Source organism: Sturnira hondurensis, unplaced genomic scaffold (genome assembly GCF_014824575.4).
Source record: "Sturnira hondurensis isolate 20B ecotype Veracruz unplaced genomic scaffold, ASM1482457v3 Scaffold0020237, whole genome shotgun sequence".
NCBI lineage: Eukaryota > Metazoa > Chordata > Mammalia > Chiroptera > Phyllostomidae > Sturnira > Sturnira hondurensis.
The window spans coordinates 2,483,560-2,504,289 of NW_028092868.1; the positions used below are offsets into that span (position 1 = coordinate 2,483,560).

General features: G+C 35.0%; 1 protein-coding gene across 2 annotated transcripts in view; it reads right to left on the reverse strand.

The window, feature by feature from the left end:
* Positions 1–20,730, reverse strand: part of USP37 (ubiquitin specific peptidase 37) — an 81,051-nt gene that overhangs the window by 58,605 nt on the left and 1,716 nt on the right. The window contains exons 2-8 of one of the 2 annotated variants that reach the window (XM_037029164.1): positions 17,281–17,376; positions 14,247–14,307; positions 12,465–12,688; positions 7,709–7,880; positions 6,487–6,587; positions 3,134–3,312; positions 2,503–2,577 (exon numbers count right to left, since the gene is read on the reverse strand). In XM_037029164.1, the coding sequence (XP_036885059.1) occupies positions 2,503–2,577; positions 3,134–3,312; positions 6,487–6,587; positions 7,709–7,880; positions 12,465–12,620 (683 nt within the window). In that variant the 5' untranslated portion in view covers positions 12,621–12,688; positions 14,247–14,307; positions 17,281–17,376. The remainder of the gene's footprint in view (positions 1–2,502; positions 2,578–3,133; positions 3,313–6,486; positions 6,588–7,708; positions 7,881–12,464; positions 12,689–14,246; positions 14,308–17,280; positions 17,377–20,730) is intronic. The other variant, XM_037029165.1, reaches the window with a different exon arrangement.

Sequence of the window (20,730 nt, forward strand, 5' to 3'; positions counted from 1 at the left end):
CAAAAATCATCGAATTGTACATTTAAAACAGGTTTTATGGTGTATATAAAATATAACTTAAGCTGTTTAAAAAATGCCCCAAATTATTCCAGAAAAGCACAAGCATGAAGCAGACTATGAAAGCTGCACGGCCCCAAAGGACAGTTTCTAAGACCTTCAGCTATGGCCTTGAAAGATAACAAAGGAAACCTACCAGAGGACAAAGCCAGGACTCATATGGAGTACAATGAACAAGGGCTTCTCCCAGAGGAGAAAACAGAGACTGCTACATGGGCTAATCAGGAATTTACTCCCCTGCCTTCACAATTTTTACCTAGCAAGATTTTATTGTTGTTATAGATCAGTGACTCCTCCAGTTTCTTATTCTTGTCTTTTCTAAATGTAAATTTTTATTGTGTATATCCTGTACCTATTCTAGCAACATACAGGCATACCTCATTTTATTATGATTTGCAGACTTGTATTATTATTATTTTTAAATAAACTGGAGACAGGATCCTCTGCCAGCAAAAAGATTATGAGCCACTAAAAGCTCAGATAATGGTTAGCACTTTTTAGCAATAAGGTATTTTTAATTAGTATATATATATATATACACATATATACACAAATATATATATATGTATATATACTAATATATATATGTATATATATATAAAACGCTATTGCATACTTACTATAAGCTGTGAAACAAAAAAATCGTGTAACTTTACTAAAATATTTCCTTTACTGTAGATATGTCTGTATAATACGTGTATGAAATGAGAGTAAGGGAATGCAGATTAACTTGCCTTTTTGTTTTTAGGTATCGGATCATAAGGTTCATTGTCCAAAAAAGCTCACCTGGACCTCATGTAGAGGACTGCCCATCACCTAGAGATCCTGGAGCTGGATCCTTTGGATCTCGGCACAAGACCGAAATGAGACTTGGAGGCTGTCTCCATTAGGGTGAGAGTAAGAGTGCTTTCTATATATGAGAAAGTAATGAACAGGGGTATTTCTGTGGCTAGAGGGTTAAACTACAGCAGCCTGTTAGTTGTCTACAAATAACCACGGTACCCTTCAGCTATTATAAAATTTGGGCTGGGAATATTTACTGGACTTTCTTATAAATTGATGTTAACCATATGATGAAGTTCTGGTCAATGTGATATACATAAAAGTGGTGTGGCCCTGGTTGGGTAGTTCAGTTGTTAGAATGTTGTCCCAATACTCCCAGGTTGCAGGTTCAATCCCTGATCAGGACACATATAGGAAGTAACCAATGAACACATAAGTGGAACAAATTGATGTTTCTCTCTCTCCCTGATATCAATAAATTAAAAAAAATTTAACTTAAAAATATTTTTTATTTATTCATTTTTAGAGAGAGGGGAAGAGAAAGGGAAAGAATGGAAAAGAAACATCAATGTGTGGTTGCCTCTCATGTGTCCCCTATTAGGAACCTGGCTTGCAACCCAGGCATGTGCCCTGACTAGGAATCGAACCAGCAACCCTTTGCTTCACTGGCTTGTGCTCAATCCACTGAGCTACAACAGCCAGGGCTAAAAAAAAATTTTTTAAAGCTGTGTGTACAAATGTACAATTTCTAGCCTAAAAGAAAGCAGTATGCTTTCCCTTTACTCCTTCTTTCCCAACAGGAATGCAGACACCAGAGTGAAGGCTGAAGCAGCTACCTTGGTTCACAAAATGGAACCTACTTATTAAGGAGGGTGGATCAACAAGATAAAAGGAATCTGAGTCCATGGTGATTGTAGCTTCAACTACCACACCAGTCCCATTACCTATGCAGAGTTTTACATCAATTACAAAAGCAAAACCAAGATCCCAATTAGAATATAAAGTTTTTCAGCTTTCCCCCAATTTCTTCATTGTGACCTTCTTGCCCTTGAATACCAATTAACTATCAACTGATTTTTGTTAAGGTGTTAATTGAGGTATTAACTGATAACTGAATAATAAGTTTTCTCCCCCTAGAAAAAAAAACATAAAAATAAAAAAAAAGACCCTTCCACAAGGAAGAAGAAAATGTGAGCTGGTAACTGTCCTGTTGCAGGTTTATACTTTTTTGTTCAACCCAGAAAATAGCTCTAGAGACTGAGCTCCATGCCTAGAATTAGGATTTACATCCTTTTAACTCTAAGCTAACTTTTCACATGAATAAGGTAAAGAAATTTTTATAGGTAAAGGGAAGAGGGTCAGAAGGAGTTCTCACTAAAAGAATGGGCAGCAAGAAACACTTATTTAGAGTTTTTCCACTCTATTCTTCCTCTAAGTGCTGCATATTTTTTAAAAAGCTACAATGGGAAAAGTGCAATGAAATGATCAAAGTAATAGCACTGGCCAAATCCTCTACTGAGCCTCCAATCTACTATCACCAAATGGTTTTCATCTGCTCTTCTATCTTTGGAATTCCTAACTAAACTGAATAATCTTCCCTAGTGGTTGTAACTATCAATATAACTCTGAACTAGGGCCTTAAGGGTTCTTAAAGCAACTTACGATGATGCATCATTTTCCTTAGGGTAATCTTCATTCAACTCTGAGCCAGATAGCATTCTTTTCCTCTTTTCAGTTCTATAGAGAACAGAAAAATGTTAAAAAGCCATAATTCATACCATCAAAAAGTATAAACCAATACACTCAAGGATAGAAACTGTGACTACTGCTGTCTAATTCTCTACACCAGTTACATTAATATACTATATATCAGCACACTCAATACATGTCATTGACATAAACCACATAAGACAGATACTAATTATCTACTAAAAATGCACTCTATACTTTCTTCTTTTAACACACTTTACTCACTGGACAATCTCCTTCTTTTTTCTCAAATTACTGGTCTTTCCAAAAGGCCTAAAAGATATTTACAGCCCTGGCTGGTGCAGCTCAGTGGATTGAGCGCGGGCCTACGAACCAAAGGATCGTGGTTCAATTCCCAGTCAGGGCACATGCCTGAGTTGCAGGCCAGTTCCCATCAGGAGACGCACGAGAGGCAATCATACATTGATATTTCTCTCCCTCTCTCCTTCCCTTACCATCTAAAGACAAATAAAATCTTAAAAAATAAGATATTTACAAATAGGTATAACTAATGACTAAGAAAGAAAAAGAACATCTTTCATACCTATTTTCTAATAACCCTGATCTAAGAGGTGTTGATGTAGATGTCAAAGAGGGAATTGTCCGGGGGACAGTTATTCCACTTCCTGCTGCCGTCTTAATTGATCCTCTCCCTGGATTACCAAGAACTTTTCGAAATGGAGTATCATCTTTAGCTTCCAAACTTCCTCTTTTTGAAGAGGCCTGTAAGAAAGTTTGAGATAGCAAATTGTCAAATTAACTGGCATACTTTTAGACCAGTGATTTTCAAGGAGGACATTTAAAAAGATACCAACAACTAGAGACCCATCTCCAGAGATTCTAGGCTAATTGATATGGGATGAAGTCCATTCTTCATCATTTTTTAAAAAAGCACTTTAGGTGATTCTAATGTATGGTCAGTGTCATAAATTGAGTAACACTTTTTTCCCTGTAGCATTCTTGGAAACTTAAATATTCCACAGCATACCTGGAGGCAAAAGGGAATTTGCTGTGAATTACTGATTAAAAAAAAAAAAGGTTCACACACACAAGATATGTTTCTAGTGACCAGGGTGAAAATACATCTTTAGAGAGAAAAAATCCAACTATAATTATGACAAATTAAAGTGATGTGTATGTTATGTGTCACTGAGTAGTCTCCAACTCCTGGGAACCCTATGAATAAGTGATATCCACAATGTCCTATCCTCAACTGCTCTGCTCAGCTTCTGTAGGTAGACAAATGCTTACGACTATTTTTATGGTGTCAATCCATCTCATTTTTTATCTTCCTCTCTTCCTGCTGCCTTCTATTTTTCCCAGTATTACTGTCTTAAAATGACACAGATGTGACAAAAAGGAGCAACAATGACATTGGGTCATCGACAACTTAAATGCCAAATGCCATGTACCTCATATGACATTTGAAGGGGTTCCAGTTTGGAGGAATAAAACAAATATATGTAATAAGGGAAAAGAGAGTGAGATAGAGACCACTGGCAAAAGCTGAATCAAAAAGTCTACCCACTATCCGAAAGACACAGCAAGAACATTTGGAGAGAAAGCAGCAATTAGAAAATATAGGATGGGGCAAAAGTAGGTTTACAGTTGTTTGTATGGAAAATAATACAAGAGTAGTAAGAATACACAAGAATTATATCTATTAATATAATTAATAAACAACACAAGAGTATGTATTTCACATACTTACAACTGTAAATCTCCTTTTACTACATCATATATTAATTGGAAAATAATGCTTTCGACCAGTATTCTGCTGGATAAGTTTCATAACTTATTATGAAAAGCTATGAAAGGTATTTCCAACAGGAAATCTTATTTCCAATCTTATTGGAAATATTGCAATCTTAGGAGAAAAAAATCTTTCAGGTCATCTTAATTGAACAATTTTAAAAAGTAGTATTTATTTTCAAATGAGTGATACATTTTCAAAATTTCAAGACTCAAAGTGCTATTACAAAAACCATATACTGAGAAGTCTCATTATCACCTCAATGCTACCCACCTCAGTTCTTCCACTTCCCATTCTCCTACCAATACTTATAAACTTATAAACCAATACTTATCTTTACTATGTATAATACCTTCTATTCTCCTCTTCTTTCTTTTTTTATTTAATGCTAGTCGCAACACACAAAATTCATTTTATAATCTCAGTAATGGTAATCGTTGTTTATAAAGTTATATTGGGTTGGCCAAAAAGTCCATCTAGTTTTTTCCATAAAATAAAAGACATGTTTTTCATTTTCACTAATAACTGTACTGATTTGGATATTCTGAGTATGTTGGCTATCTTCCACGTGGTATAACATTGACTGTTCTTGATTACTGTCTCAATTAAATCACTATCAATTTCAGCGGGTCTACCTGACTTTGGAGCATCGTCCAGTGAGAAATTTCCAGCATAAAACTTTGCCAACTACTTTTGATATGTTCAGTCAGTCACAGCACCTTTTCCATACACTGTACTTAACTTGTTTTGCATTTAAGTTGCATTTGCACCTTTCTTGAAACAAGCATAATATATAAAAAAGATGCGCATTCCTTCCATATGCAATATTAAAATAGCTACATAGAAAATGCACACTGATACGACAGCTGTCACAATACAATCTAACAAAATTGTTTTGAATGAAGTTAAAGACCACTTAAAAAGCCAGACAGAGCCCTGGCTGGTGTGGCTCAGTGGATTGAGCGTGGGCCTGTGAACCGGAGGATCACGGTTTGGTTCCCAGTCGGGGCACGTGCCTGGGTTGCGGGCCAGTTCCCAGGGGGGGATGCATGGGAGGCAGCCATACATTGATGTTTCTCTCCCTCTCTCCTTCCCTTCCTCTCTAAAGATAAATAAATGAAATCTTAAAAAAAAAAGCCAGACAGAAAATATTATACACTGATCCCATTTATATAAACTCCAGAATATGCAAATTAACCTACAGTGACATAAAATAAATCAGTTTGGCTTAGGGATAAAAGCCAGAGAAGGAGAGAAGAATTATAATTTACAGAATGTCAATTACACTTCAACTAAAATGTTAAAAAACCAAACCCATCCTATTAAAAAAATAACAAAAAAATCTAATTCGTTGCTTATCCCCGTAAATGGACCTGGTAATCACCTCTCTGCACAGCAGAATAGAATTAATTAGTTTTGAAGTTTCTCTTTATCCCTGGTTTCCCTTTGTAAAACAAATTAAAAGACACAGGACAGCTTAACTACAATAGTGCACAGCAAGTCTCATGACTGGCTGAAAATATTTATGAAAGAAAAACTACTTAAAAAACAAAAAGAAGACTTCAACAAGAGTCTGGTATCATACAATGTAGGGGCAAAGTTCACAACATAGAACAGACACAAAGGGCATCACAGAAGTAGCAGCAGCAAACACTGATCGGACAGTTAGTATGTGGTACCATGGACTAAGAACTTCACATGCATAATCTTATAGCAACCCTTAAAACATTATTGCTGTCTCAATTTTAAAGGTGGGTACTAAGACTCAGGATACTTAAGGAACTTCTCCAGTGACCCACAGCTAGTGTCAGCACCAAGTCTCAACCCCACATTTAACTACAAAGCTATGCTTTTAAACAGTGCAGTTTATAATGACGACCATGAGACATCGCACAAAGGTTCAATTGTGTTCAGTAAAACTATACGTAACAAGTGAAGAAATGAAACAAATTTTATAAAGCCTTCCATAAAAACAGCTGAATAGATTGATATAACTAAAATTGTAAATTTCAGGCATGTAGAAAATACCCTGTGACAATACCAGAATTGCTGGGCATTACAGTCTAAATTCTACTTCTTGCAATTACCTCACAGAATGTCTATCATCATTTTCTTAAAAGCTAAAAAGATTCAAATGAACATACCTGATTGTCTGAGTAAGAAAGTTGCCTGTTGGTTTCCTTCTGTGAGGTCCTGCTGCCCAGAATAGCTCCAAAACTACCAGACCCCTGAGAAGGTTTCATGGCTAGTGCAAACACAAACAAACCAAAACCCCCAAATCACTTATTTTAATAGGGATTTGTCAATGTTATTACATAATATTGCAAAAATAAATTAAGCACTTATTAGCCAATTCTTTCTGAGTAAAAAAGTACATCTGATCTAAATAGTAATTAAAACTTAGAGTTAGTCTCAAGCAAAAAAGTAAATAACGTGCAAAAAATTGGGAACACATAATAGAAGAATAAAATTTTAAATTCAAAATAAAAATGCTAGAAATTCTATGACAGTACTGGGTAATTAAGTTTGTCAATGTATCTATGGCATAAACACTGACACTGGATGCCAAGAAAACAAGGCAGACTGGTGACAAATACATTTCCAAAAATGTATACTCTAAAATATTCTCTGTAAATTCACCACGCGGAATACATGGGTTCTATTCCAAAGAAATCAATGCTAGTTTAACGAACATGCAAGATACTATATAAACATGAATTTGTAAAACACCTTTTTATACTTTAGTCAATTCCCACTAATGATAATTTGGAATGTTTTAATTTTAAAAATTGCTGAACATCCTTTCACATCTCTTGCACTAATGGTACAATTTCAGTAGAATAAATTCCTCAGACTAAGAATTGCTGTGTTAAAGGACACTCCGGCTAGGACTTTGACTACTATGCTGAATAGAAGTGGTGAGGAAGGACATCCTTGCCTTATACCTGACTCTGGGAGAAAATCTTTTAGTTTTTCACAATTAATATGTTAGTTGTGGACTTTCATATATAGCATTTATAGTGTTGAGGTAGTTTCCTTTTATTCCTAGTTCATGAGTAAATTTTATTCTGAAAGGGTGTTGAATTTTATCAAATGCTTTTTCTTCACTGAGATGATCATGGGGTTTTTGTCCTTCATATTTTTGGTTGATGTGTTACACTGATTGAATTTTTCATACCTTCAACCATCTTTGCACTACAGAAATAAGTTCCACTTGGTCTTGTAATCCTTTTAACATGCTGTAGAATTTGGTCTGCTAGTATTTTGATGAGGATTTTTGCATAAATATTCATCGAGGATACTGGTCTGGAATCTAGTAATATTCTTTTGTAACTGCTGTCAGACCTGGGGAAAATTAGTGCTCACCTGCATTAAGTCTGTTTTGATGCACTGCATCTAGAAACAACCTCATTTCCTCTGCATCCTTACTTGGTACTTTGTCAATAGACAAGAAGCTGTTATCTTGTAGCGTTAACATTAAGCGGCTTTGTTTTGCTCCACTGGGTCGAAGTACCACGTTTTTAATGTTATGACTTAGCTGATCAACACAAAAGAAAAAAGATCTTACCATTAAAAACATGATAATGAAGTACATAATATATTACATAATGAATACTAAACTTTATACTTTGTAAGTTACATTTCTTACTCTTAACCACATTTTCCCCCAACCAAAAATAGTTCCCATTTCTTGACACATGTAAGTCGAAGATTTCCCTTTAGGCATGGCAATACACATAGTGTTAACATTTATTTTACATTGTAATTCTAGCCGTCTTGTTTTTATGGTAGCAAATTGCATATTTTCAGGTATTGTTATGAAGTTTTAGAAATCAGTGAGTTAACTTTCAGAGTCCAGATGGCTATACCATCACCAGTTTAGAAAGCCATAGTGCATTAGAGGCTCTTTTTCTTTTAAACAAGTTTGTAAAGTATCTGGCAAATGGCTTAAGTCGCTTCAATGTAAACAGTACATATTAATTCAAACCATAATCCTCAAAAGGATTCCACTACTCAAAAACACAATGAAATAAAACTTTATCAGTATTCAAAAACATGTTTTTCTTTTTTAATTGTCTAAGCACACTATTTAGCTTTTATTCAATCACAAAGAACATAAGCACCCTGAAACTGTGTCAGCTTACTTTTCCCACTCCCCAGAACTGGTTCAAAACTTGTCTTATATTTCTCCAGATTCTGGATAGGTACTATGAAGTGACAGCTTTTGTATTCTCTTGGCTGAAATTTTTCCAAGACTAAATTAATAAACCTTGCAGTTTCCTTATTATCTAAATAATTACTGTCCATCAGGCATCCTTATTCTTTAACATTCTCCCTCAGCAAGCACATACAAAAGTTTCTAAAGCTGCGTTTTGCTGAAGAAACTCTTTTAGTCAGTGGCTTCACAACTGTTAAAAATAAATAAATAAACAAAAAGAAAAAAGAAAAAGAAATACTCTTTGAACAGCATAAAAATAGCACTGCCCAATTTTTTAAAAGATTTTACTTATTTATTTTTAGAAAGAGGACAAAGGAGGGAGAAAGAAGAAAAAAAAATCAATGCGTGCTTGCCTCTCACATGCCCCCTACTAGGGACCTGGTCTGCAACCCAGCACGTGCCCTGACTGGGAATTGAACCGGTGACCTTTTTGTTTGAAAGTTGGCACTTAATCCTCTGAGCCACACCAGCCAGAGCCTCATAATTTTTTTAATTATATAAGAATGAAAAAACAGTTTTACCAGACTTAATTTATATTTAAATTTTAAGTAATATATAGGCCTTAAGTTCATGTCCCTAGTAGAAATTCTATTATAACACAAAAACTAGTTCCAGATGCATTAACTCCACAATATAAAAGAATAGTTTAGTATCAAAAGGGAAATAGATCACATAAACCCGTTACTTCAATATATCACTTTTTCGCTCTGGCTAGTGTAGCTCAGTGGATTAAGCGAGGGCCTTCGAACCGAAGGATCGCAGTTTGATTCCTAGTCAGGGCACATGCCTGGGGGGTTGTAGGCCAGTTCCCAGCAGGGGACACATGAGAGGCAACCATACATTGATATTTCTCCCCCTCTCTCATTCCCTTCCCCTCTAAAGATAAATAAATAAAATCTTTAAAAACATATATCACTTTTTAAAAATAAAGGTTAAACATAAGGAGAAACATTTGTTCATTAACAAGGTGAGAGTAACCTTGAACTTGACCACTTCGATAACTGAAAAAACTATCTAGCACCACAATTTTAGTAACTATCCATATGGTGAGGTCTCCCAATTCTTTTCCTAAGTGCACATCTGTCTACTGGTGCTGTAGTCCTGTTCACCTAATACACACTGGAAACCAATATCTGAATGCCTGATTCTTTAAACAACTCATCCCTCCCAGTTCCCAATCTTTCCCTCTGCTCCCTATCACAAAGGACAATAAAGGGACTGTGATCTACTCAAAAACTTGAGTAGGCACTTTTTTCTCTCTCCTTCCCCCTCAAATATAATGAGGTAAGTCTTCTTAAATCACTTCAAATCTATCCTTTCCTCTTCCAGCTTCTCCCACTGTCTTTTCCTTTGTTCAGGACTTTCATTCCTAAGTTAAACTACAATAACCTCCTATCTGTCCTTCTTTTCCCAGTATCTCTTGAAATGAAGTCGTCTGCTTAGCCCTCAAATAAAAATGAACTTAAGATTCTTGGCTCCCTAGAATCTAAGCTCCCCTTAGGTATGACAAATAAAATATTACAAGATCTGGTTCCTATCCAGCTCTTTAGCCTCTATTTCTGCTACTCCCTAATGTTCATTTATTTTAAAATAGTTTTCTGGTTCTCTGAGTGTTGATTCCCACTTGCACGTGTCTGTCCATGCATAGAAATCACCTCCACATGTTTGGCAAATTCCTATTTATCCTCTAAATCCTCAGAGCATAAACTACTTCCTTCATGTGTTACTTCAGTTATCTTTGAAATATATTTTTTTATAATCAAAGAGTTTTCTTACATTTTTTTTAATTTTTAAAATATCTTACTTTTATAGAGAAGGGAAATAAGGGAGAAAAGAGAGAAACATGATGTGTTAAGAGAAAAAGCAATCAGTTGCCTCTCTCAACGCCATTAACTGGAGACCTGGCCTGTGACCCACACATGTGCCCTGACTGGGCATCAGACCAGCAACTGTTTGGTCCACAGGGCCCAATCCACTGAGCCACACCAGCCAGGGCTAAAATTTATTTTCAATGTAATTTAGTACAGCATAGTGATTAGACATTTATACACCTTACTAAGGGATCACAACAGTAAGTCTAGTACCCATATGTACGATTCAGTTATTAGAGTATTATTGACTATATTCCTCCCATGCTGTACTCTACATTCTGCGACTATTTTTCTAACTGGCAGATTGTATTTGTTAAATCTCTTTATCTTTTTTACCCATCCTTCCACCCCCTTCCCATATGGCAACCATCAGTTTGTTCTCAACCATCAGTATCTACAAGTTTTTCTGTTTTGCTTTGTTGAATATTTATTTTGTCTTTTTTTAGATTACACATGTAAATCAAATAGTATTTGCCTTTTTCTAACTTATTTTGCTTAGTATAATACCCTCTATGTCCCATCCATGCTGTGGCAAATGGCAAGATTTCATTCTTTTTTATGGCTGAGTAATATTCTGTTGCACACCTATGTACCACATCTCTTTGAAATATTTTACAGCTGAGAATGCATTTGATTTTAAGTTCAAGAAGAAAAGTGTCTCATTTAGCTCTACATTCTTAGCCCATAGCACAGTATCCTCCACAAAAATCTATAGGTGTTTAATGAATGCTGAATGCAAACTGATCGAGAAGTGAGATGAGGGTGGAATCACAGGTAGAACCATTATGCTCTTAAATATCTGTTTGCTTAAATATTTATATACGTATTCAGTCCTATTTTGGGCTGAGGATTGAAAAACTGAATCTCTATTTGGAAAAAATCTTTCACTGAGATGAGGACTTAGTAGATATATGTATGTCAGAAATTGCTACTGTTTCTATTACCCATGTCACCACTTCTAATCTATTTAAGAATATCTTGCCCTGGCTGGTGTAGCTCAGTGGGCTGAGTGCGGGCCTGCTCAATCCAAAGGGTCACCAGTTCAATCCCCAGTCAGGGCACATGCCTAAGTTGTAGGCCAGGTCCCCAGTAGAGGGTGTGCGAGAAGCAACCACACACTGATATTTCTCTCCCTCTCTTCCCCTCTAAAAATAAATAAGTAAAATCTTGGGGAAAAAAATCTTTAGTGCTTACAGCTCATTTTGAACTTATCTATTGGGTCTTCCTGTTCTCACTGGTAGATCCCCCACACCCCCCAAAAATCTGATACACAAAATCATAAGCAATTTATTTTCATATTTGAAAGCAAAGACAAAGGAAAATTTTACCTCCACTCAAGTTCTAACACATAAAGTTTTATATATTGTACTTTAATAGAGTAATTTAGAATGAATATACTTTTGTGTAATTTAATTAACAAATGTAGAAATTTAGAGTGCAGAAAAATGTAAGTAAAACATTATATTCTTAAACTCAACTCACGTGAAGATGAGTAGTTCTTAGCTGCACAAGTATAGAAGTGAAAACAAAATTATATATTTTTGCAGTGATAAAATGAGATCTTCTAAAAGCTTACAATCGGAAGAAAAAAAATGTAAAGATGACCTTAAATAATTATCCTTGAATGGTCCATACCACCACTCTGGCAGGATTATTTAGAAAGTAAATATTATGGTAACACTAAGAAGTCCTATTAAAACTAACACCAAATACTGATGAATCCACCATATACATTAAAGAAAAAAAAGAATAACTATAGTTATCCTAACGTGCGTGGTTTTTAAAATAGCTTAGATAGTATGCAAATTCAGTTCCTCTTATCTTCCTCCCACCAGCTTTCTTTTCAATAATGGTGACTACTTCCTGCTCTTTATTATAGTTTATCTATAATGCCGCTGAATAATTTATAAAACATGAACATAACAGTATCAGTGTCCTGGAAACAAAAAATAAGAAAAATTAATCTAGTAGGAAGGCTACCATGATAAAGGTTGTGATTAAAGATCTATTCCAAATTAAAATTTAGTAATACCTGAAATATCCTTGGAATTCCTCCAGTATTGTAGTGAACTACTAGGCTAACTTTATTCTCTTTTTCCACAATTTCAAAGGATCCTTCTTTCCATTTTGTAATCCCAGTCTGCATACTTCGAATTCTGATAGGACCATGTATCTTCAGAGGAGACATACTTTCTTTAAAAATAAACTGTTTCTAGCCAAATTATAAAGCAAAAATATACCTTCACCTGACAGATTCTGAGAAAGAAAAATAAAATAAAAAGTTACAATTTATTATTGATTAAAATGAAAGTTTGAAAGAGAACATTAAGTGAACTACTTTATATCCCTTTCTGTATTTCCATTAAGTCATATTTTATTGAACATACTCAAAGGCCCTGAATAGCTGGATGGCACAGATAAGAAAGACAACTAAAGTAGTCACTGGCGTTGAGTGTATGAATTGAACCAACATTTAGTTCTTCCGTACACGTTCTCTTCTTCGCCATGTGTCCAGCACCTGCACCTATTACTGCCTAAATTTTGTGTTTTGTACCATTAACAAATCATACTGCTGCCACTAAACGCATGCCAAATGGGACTGCTGAAGATTCCATTCTCAATGTGACCACTTTTACATTCCCTCATGAATGCTAAAGGGTCTCAAATTTCACATATTAGTAAAAAAAATATTTAGTCAGCTGACTCCATTTTTTAGAATAGAGTTCCTCCCAAAATATCCAATCATATCACTAAGTAGTCTAAGCATATCCACATGTATAGAAGACATTCAAAGAATCCAAAACTGTAAGAATAATCAAATTAATTTAACTTCCAGAATTATTTGAGAAAATAATTAATTTTCTAGGGAAAGCTAACAATAAAACCTCTCTCCCTAAGAACCATCTATCATGTATGTTTAATAGTACCATTCCTGGCAAGATGCTTTACCAATTTTATCCATGACAAATTTTCAAATTCCTCAAATGAACTTCTAACACTTAAAAATGGCTTACCATAAAAAGCCTAAAATTTTCAAACTAACCTACCAAATGTCAACAAGTACAATTCTAGTAATATCACAATGCCATCAAACAGTGCGTGTATCATACAACACCCCCATGTACCTTCCAAATACCTTTATGATGAACTGCAAATCGAAATCATATCAAAATGTTAAAACAAGTTTTATTGACATTTTCGTCAAATCTCTAAAAATACTGCTTCTAATACAGATTCTTGCTTATAATAAATTAAAAATCATTAAATTTCACATCTGCCAAAACAGCTTAACTAGAAAAGTTTTAAAAAGTAGTGTACAAAGGAAAAACACACTAGATCCAGTTATCAGGAATCTGTCACTTACTAATTTGTTACTCATCTTTTCTAACCATTAGTTTTCTTAATTGTAAAATAGAAATAGCAAATGCCAGTGTTGCAGAATTAAATAAAATAACATACATTAGGCACTCAACAGACCCCAGCCTTAATATGAATGAAATTACTGTCCACTTTCTGAATTTATTCCTTGTCTGCAACACCTCTTTCGCCAAAGATGCCAGATAAATAAGTTAACAGAGGTTACCAATTTAACTATAGGGGCCTGGAAGGCTACCCAAATGACTGAGGCAGGCAAAAAGATGAAAACTGCTATTCAAATGTAGCCAATTTTATCATGTGAAGATCGTACACCCAACATTGACAGATCTAATTAAAAAAAAAGACATCTAAATTTTTGGGTAAAACTGCCCATTTTTAATTATGAGCAATGAATTAAAAGTTATTTTTAAAAACTAAAAAATCAAACAAAACCCACCTGTAGACTATATAGCCTGGAGACCGCAGTTCGAGGCCTCTATATATTGCACATCAAATAACTAGGAATAAAATTGAAAAAGAGATGTAAAAACGTTTTGAATAGTTATAAAGTGCTATACACTGTAAGTCCTCTATTACTATTCACTTATCAAATTTTTGATGGCTAGATTTAGATAATTTAACTCACTGAGTATATAAATCCATCAAAGTATTGTAATAGAGTCCACTACTGTTTACAGCCAGTCTGTTAACATATTTTGCTAAAACCAGTAACTACAGAATTTTGGGTCAGCAATGTGTGTTTGTAATACATTTTTTTTCTGGCAACAATAATTTGGTGCTTCATTGTTTGGATATGTCCTTGAGATTTTTTTTCCAATTCTGTCTTTTAACATTGCCAATAATATGTGGCCCCTCCCATCCCCGTTGCCCATGCCAGAAACATGAGAATTTTCTTCTACTACTCTGTTGATGATTAGTGGTATTAGATTGGAAATTGGAAGGTCAAGGTAGAATACTGTCAATTCTACCTCCATATAGCTTCCAGACATCTTTATTAATGAACTGCAGACCAAATCACACCATTTTTCTCCTTAGTACTATTCAGTGATTCCCCACTGCTCTCACAGTAAGAGGATATTAACGTGACATAACCCCCCTTCATGATCCAGGCCCTCCTTATCTTTCTCTCTATTCCCAACAAGCTCTCCAAATCCAGCTATCTGAACTACCTATAATTCCCCTTAAAAAGCCACATGTTCTCATGCCACTATACCTTTGCACACACTGGTCAATGTCTACAGAATTTTTATGTACTTTACCCATCCCCATAACTTCTTTTCCTGTCTATAAAATCAAGGCTTAACTCAGATGTTATCTTTTTTTAGAAGCCCTTCCTAGGTACCTTTCACTTTTCTCTCACCCACAGCCACATTGAGACTGTTTAATGTTTATTCTCCTGTTGTACCCTGTGCTTATTACTTAGAGTATTTATCACATTATATTGTATAAACTGTCTGTTTACCCCTTTGTCTCTATCTAGACCCTGTTATTTAAAGACAGGGAATATGTTCTTTAATCTTCACATCCCCATTAGGACAGTGGCTGACATATAAGAAACAAACTCACTATTCAAGAATAATGAACAATAAAAAAAGAATAATGAACAAATCACTACTATCAATTTAATTCAATTTGCTGTTATAAATATACAACAGCAGATACTAGAACCATAAATCCTTCATATATGGCCAATACAGGGTTTTTACAGGGTTTTTACTGCAATATATAGAGACCTCTATACAAGAGTTCTATACAAGAGTATCACTATGCAGTGTATTACATAGCTCATCTTTTGAACACTTAAGTTTTTCTTCTGTGTGCATCCTAAGTTTTCCAATAAATGCACAGATATTTCTATATCTTAAGATTCAATGAGAGAAAAATCATTTATGAAGAACAAGAATATGCAGTTACAAAATGCATTATTAAAACAAAAACATTAGTAAACTTGCCTAAATTGGAAATCATTTTATTCACTGCTCAATAAAGAAATTCCATTTAAAAATTTTGTCAAATTACCTCACCTTTAAAAAAAAATGCACTTATTTATCTTTAGAGGGAAAGGATTAGGGAGAGAAACATTCAATGTATGGTTGCCTCTTGTGCGTCCCCTGCAGGGAACTGGCCAGCAACCCAGGCATGTGCCTGACTGGGAATCGAGCCTCAATCCTTTTACCTCACCTTTTAAAAAATGTCAGTATGTCATGGTACCAAATTAAAAGGGAATAAAATAAAACCCCATTATCTCAGTGTTTTCCTTACAGACCAAAAGTGAAGATGATTGATCTTGAATTCCTCTAACAAAAGTAAAAGTAAAAGTAACAAAACACGTTTAAAAATTAGATTAACAAAAATTTGAGGTAAAGAATTCAATATTCACTAGAGTACATCAGAAATAAAAACTTTGTTGGTTATTTCTGTTTCTCTCTCTGTAATTTTCTCTATAATTTCTCTTGATATAATTCTCAAAACATTTGATGCAGAACTTTGATTAAGTATGTAAAATTTTACTTCAGATATTTAACACTTTCTTAACCCCTTTTAGAAACCTCTCTTTCTTCAAAGAAAAAAAACCCAGAAAGGTATATGACATACAACTGGCAGAACCAATAAAACTTTTTCTTTTTTTAAAAAAAGATTTTATTTATTTATCTTTAGAGGGGAAGGGAAGGAGAGAGGAAGAGAAACATCAATGTATGGTTGCTTCTGGTGCATTCCCTGCTGGGAACTGGCCCCTGCCGGGAACGGGCCTGCAACACAGGCAATGTGCCCTGACTAGGAATCGAACTACGATCATCTGGTTCCCAGGCCCGCGCTCAATCCACTGAGCTACACCAGCCAGGGCCTAAAACTTTTTCTTTGAAAAAAAAAAAAAGAAAGAAAGAAAGAAAACGCCCCAGCTTAGTTCATCACCTACTCCTGCACTACATAAATTATCTGTATTTATTTTTGTACATTCATTTTGATTAGTCAAAATGAAAAAAAAAACCCCTAAGTTTCTTTTTCAGTATTTAGCACAATAATCATTAAACTTTCTATAAACCTAGGACAAAGACAAGGTTTCTCTGAACTCTGTAATGCTAATTCACTATCAAAGTGATATTAGGAAGACAAAATATAGTAAGAACTGATGAGACAGTGCCCTTTCCTTATAGTTCTTCACAATTATTAAAATTAATGTTCAACTTTGAGCATTCTATGAAAACACGGTAACATTGCCAAAAATTCTTCTATACTCTGGACAGACATTTAAATCCTCTTATTTTAGGTACTACTTTTAAAATATACTTATCCAGAAGGGCATTTTGTAGTAAAGAAAACATGCTACAGCATGAAATTGTTACTACAAAATAGAAGAAAAGTGTCAATTCTTGTCAGTATGCATAATCTTGGAAACATATATCTGAAATAAAAACATTACTTACTTTTCAGTGACTTTTACTGAAAAACTATATGCAACAACAATTCACCTTTATTCTGATGCTTGTGCCAAAGGCAATGCAATCTTCTTGGGGAACTACTCATATTCTGCAGCTATCCCAGTTCTCCGGAAGCCATCAACTCAACTAAAGAAAATATAAGTGTGCCTTTTTAAAATAATCCAATTCACAAAGTGAAAGTTATTTTTATAAGTGATCATTTATACAACAAAGATCCACTTTTTCTTTATTTAAAAACCACATAAAACATAATGCTCAAGGTATACACATGCATAAGAAATAGAACTTTAGGGATCTGTGTGCAAACTGAGGAACTCAGGAAGAGCTGCACCTTTATCAATCTGTCTTTGTTTATCCCTGCTACATTTCGAAACTAAGAAGGCAGTGAAAAAGAACACATCCTTTGTTGACTTCATAAACATTGTTACATAATGATGTCTTAAAGTACGACTTTCACAGAGTTGTTACACATTTCAAAAGGTGGATAAACTTCGTTTTTACTTTTCTTTCAAAACTAACTATGGATTTCTTTCTCAAATTTAGGCACCTCTGAAATCTCTCACTGCCTTCTTGAAAGCTATAACATCAACTTTAAACTCATTTGTTCACAGTAAAAATCATTATTGAGCCACTCCAGTTTGACAGCAGTGTGGTAGAGACACAAATGTGAAAATTATAGAGTCCATGCCCTCAAGAGGCTCCCCAGACTTCCCTACACTTACTTGTCCTTCCACCATCATTCAGGAAAAATAAATAAATAAATAAATAAATAAATAAATATCTAAAGAACCTTAGCATCAGCTTTCACCTCATTCTCATTTATCTAAAATCCAGTCTTTTCACAACTACTCCCCTAATTTAGAAACATATCACTTTGCCACCACTTCTAGTATTTATTATACAACATAAACTAAGCACAGTGCTAAGTACCATACCTGTATTTATTTTCACAAAAATCCTAAAGTACAAGTACTTTATTATCTCTATTTATAGATGAAGAAACTGGGGCTTCAAGAGATCAGGTAATTTATCCATGGTTACTGAGTAACAGACAAAAGTCTAACACCAGAACCTATGACCACACTATATCCTCATCAGTAAGAGTGGTTGCGGCAATCATTTTCCAGTCTCCTCATTTCTTCCACCCAATGAATCCTTTACTCTTTCTAAAAAACTACTCCTTTTATCTCTCACCAAGGAAAGTATGCACTAGCTGTCTCCTTAACTTTCTCTGTAAAGGATGGGGAGAGAGATAGGCGGGTCTGTCCTATCTTCTTTTGTACTCCTGAAACATAACAGGCACTTTGTTAAGTGCTAAATACTTGCCATTGATGCTAGTCCCCTCCCAAACATTTTTCAAGTTTTTACTGTGTTAAGAATACATAAGATCTACTCCCTCAACAATTTTTTAAAGATTTTATTTATTTATTTATTTTTAGACAGAGGGGAAGGGAGGGAGAGAGGGTGAGAAACAATGTGTGGTTGCTTTTCACACGCCCCCCGCTGGGGGGGGGGGCCTGACCTACAACCCAGGCATGTGCCCTGACTGGGAATTGAACCAGCGACCCTTTAGTTTGCAGGCCAGTACTCAATCCACTGAGTTACATCAGCCAGGGCTCTCTCAACAAATTTTAAGTGTATAATACGGTATTGTTAACTACAGGTACAATGCTGTACAGCATATCTCTAGAACTTACTCAACTTAACTGACACTTTCTCTCATTTTTAACAGCTCGCTACTACCTATACAATAAATCCAGCTCTGGCTGGTGTAGCTCAGTGGACTGAGCGTGGGCCTGCGAACCAGACGATCGCGGTTCAATTCCCAGTCAGGGCACATGCCTCGGTTGCAGGCCAGTTCCCAGCAGGGGACTCATGAGAGGCAACCATACTTTGATATTTCTCTCCTTCTCTTTCCCTCTAAAGATAAACAAATAAAAATCTTTTAAAAATTAAAAAAAAATAAAGCCAAATACCTGTTTTACATTCCTATGCTTCCTACGTTTTATTTTCTACTTCTCAATAAAAATCTTGTTTCACACACACAAAAACTACTAAATTTTAATATTTTCTTCCACATCCACCACCAAAAATTTACTTAAATATGACATTTTCCTTTATTTATGGGAACATCATCCTCACTGGTCTCATAGTTTAACCTGTTGTTAAGATATATAAACCACTGCTCTGATTTCTAAGGGCTTTGTTTCTTAAAAAGATCAATAAAACAAATGCACAGAGATAAAATTAGTGTTGTGGCTGAAAAACAGAAGTTGACCTAAATAAAGTTTATCTCCAATTCAAAGAATCTAAAAGCTGAGTGGTTTTATGCCATAAGCACATAAAATCATCCAAAGCCAGGAAAACTGTTTTTTTGTGTGTCCTTTGATTTGTCTGCATAGTGCATATTCAAATGACAAGAATACCATTAAGTTGTTGCTTCCAAAAGACATGATGGTTCTTATAGTAAGCTCCATCTTATTTATTCACTTAACAAATTTTTGAGAAATAAACATGAAAAAGTTACTAGCTTATATTGTAGTAGGTGACAGACTTTAATCACCTAAGTAAATATATAGTTACAAGTTCTAAAAAATGATACAAAATGCAGAGTGTGATGAGTTATTGTAATTCTGCACCTGATTTAAGACTTGGGAGTTAGAGGTTAGAAAGCATTAAGAGAAGGTTTCTCTGAGAAGTACCACTTAAGCTAAAAACTGAAGAGTGAGTTATCTGAAGGGTGATCATGCTGGAGCAACCCAAGCAAACAGAAAAAAATGTGCAAAGGCCCTGTGACGGAAAATAACTTGGTGTGACTGAAATGAACAGCAATGTGACTGGAGTTTAGAGAGGGGAAAAATGAGGTGCAAGAGGTGCAAGGAGGTGCAAGGAGGTGCAAGGAGGTGCAAGGATGGTGCAAGATGAAGCTGGTAAAGCAGGAAAGAATCAGGTATACAGAATCTTGTGGACCAGTGCAAAGACTCTGACTTTTACTCTAACTGTAATAAACACTCAATGATGAGATACCCACTTAAGGGTTTTAAGCAGAGAAATGACATGTGACGGTTGAACAGACAAGTTGATGTGGTTTGTTTCGGTTTGGGGAGAACAGGGAAAGGAGCAAGAATGAAAGAAAACAGGGCAACCAGACAGGAAAGTACTGAAGTGATTCAGCTGTAACAACAATTACAATAACAATTAATTCTTACTAGCTATTTACTGTGTGCCATGTGCTTACTATGGTTACCTTACTTAATCTTCATAAAAATCCAACAAGGTGATGTTTATTCCCATTTTACAGATGAGAATACTGGCTACCAGTAACATTAAGTCCAGGTGAAGAAAGATTGTGGCTTGAACTAGAAAAGTGATACTGAAGATGTAGAGAAATAGATTCAAGACATATACTGGAAATGAATAAATAGAAGTTGAAGAGGGTATAAACACATGGGATGTGGGAGAAGTCAAGAACAGCCTTCC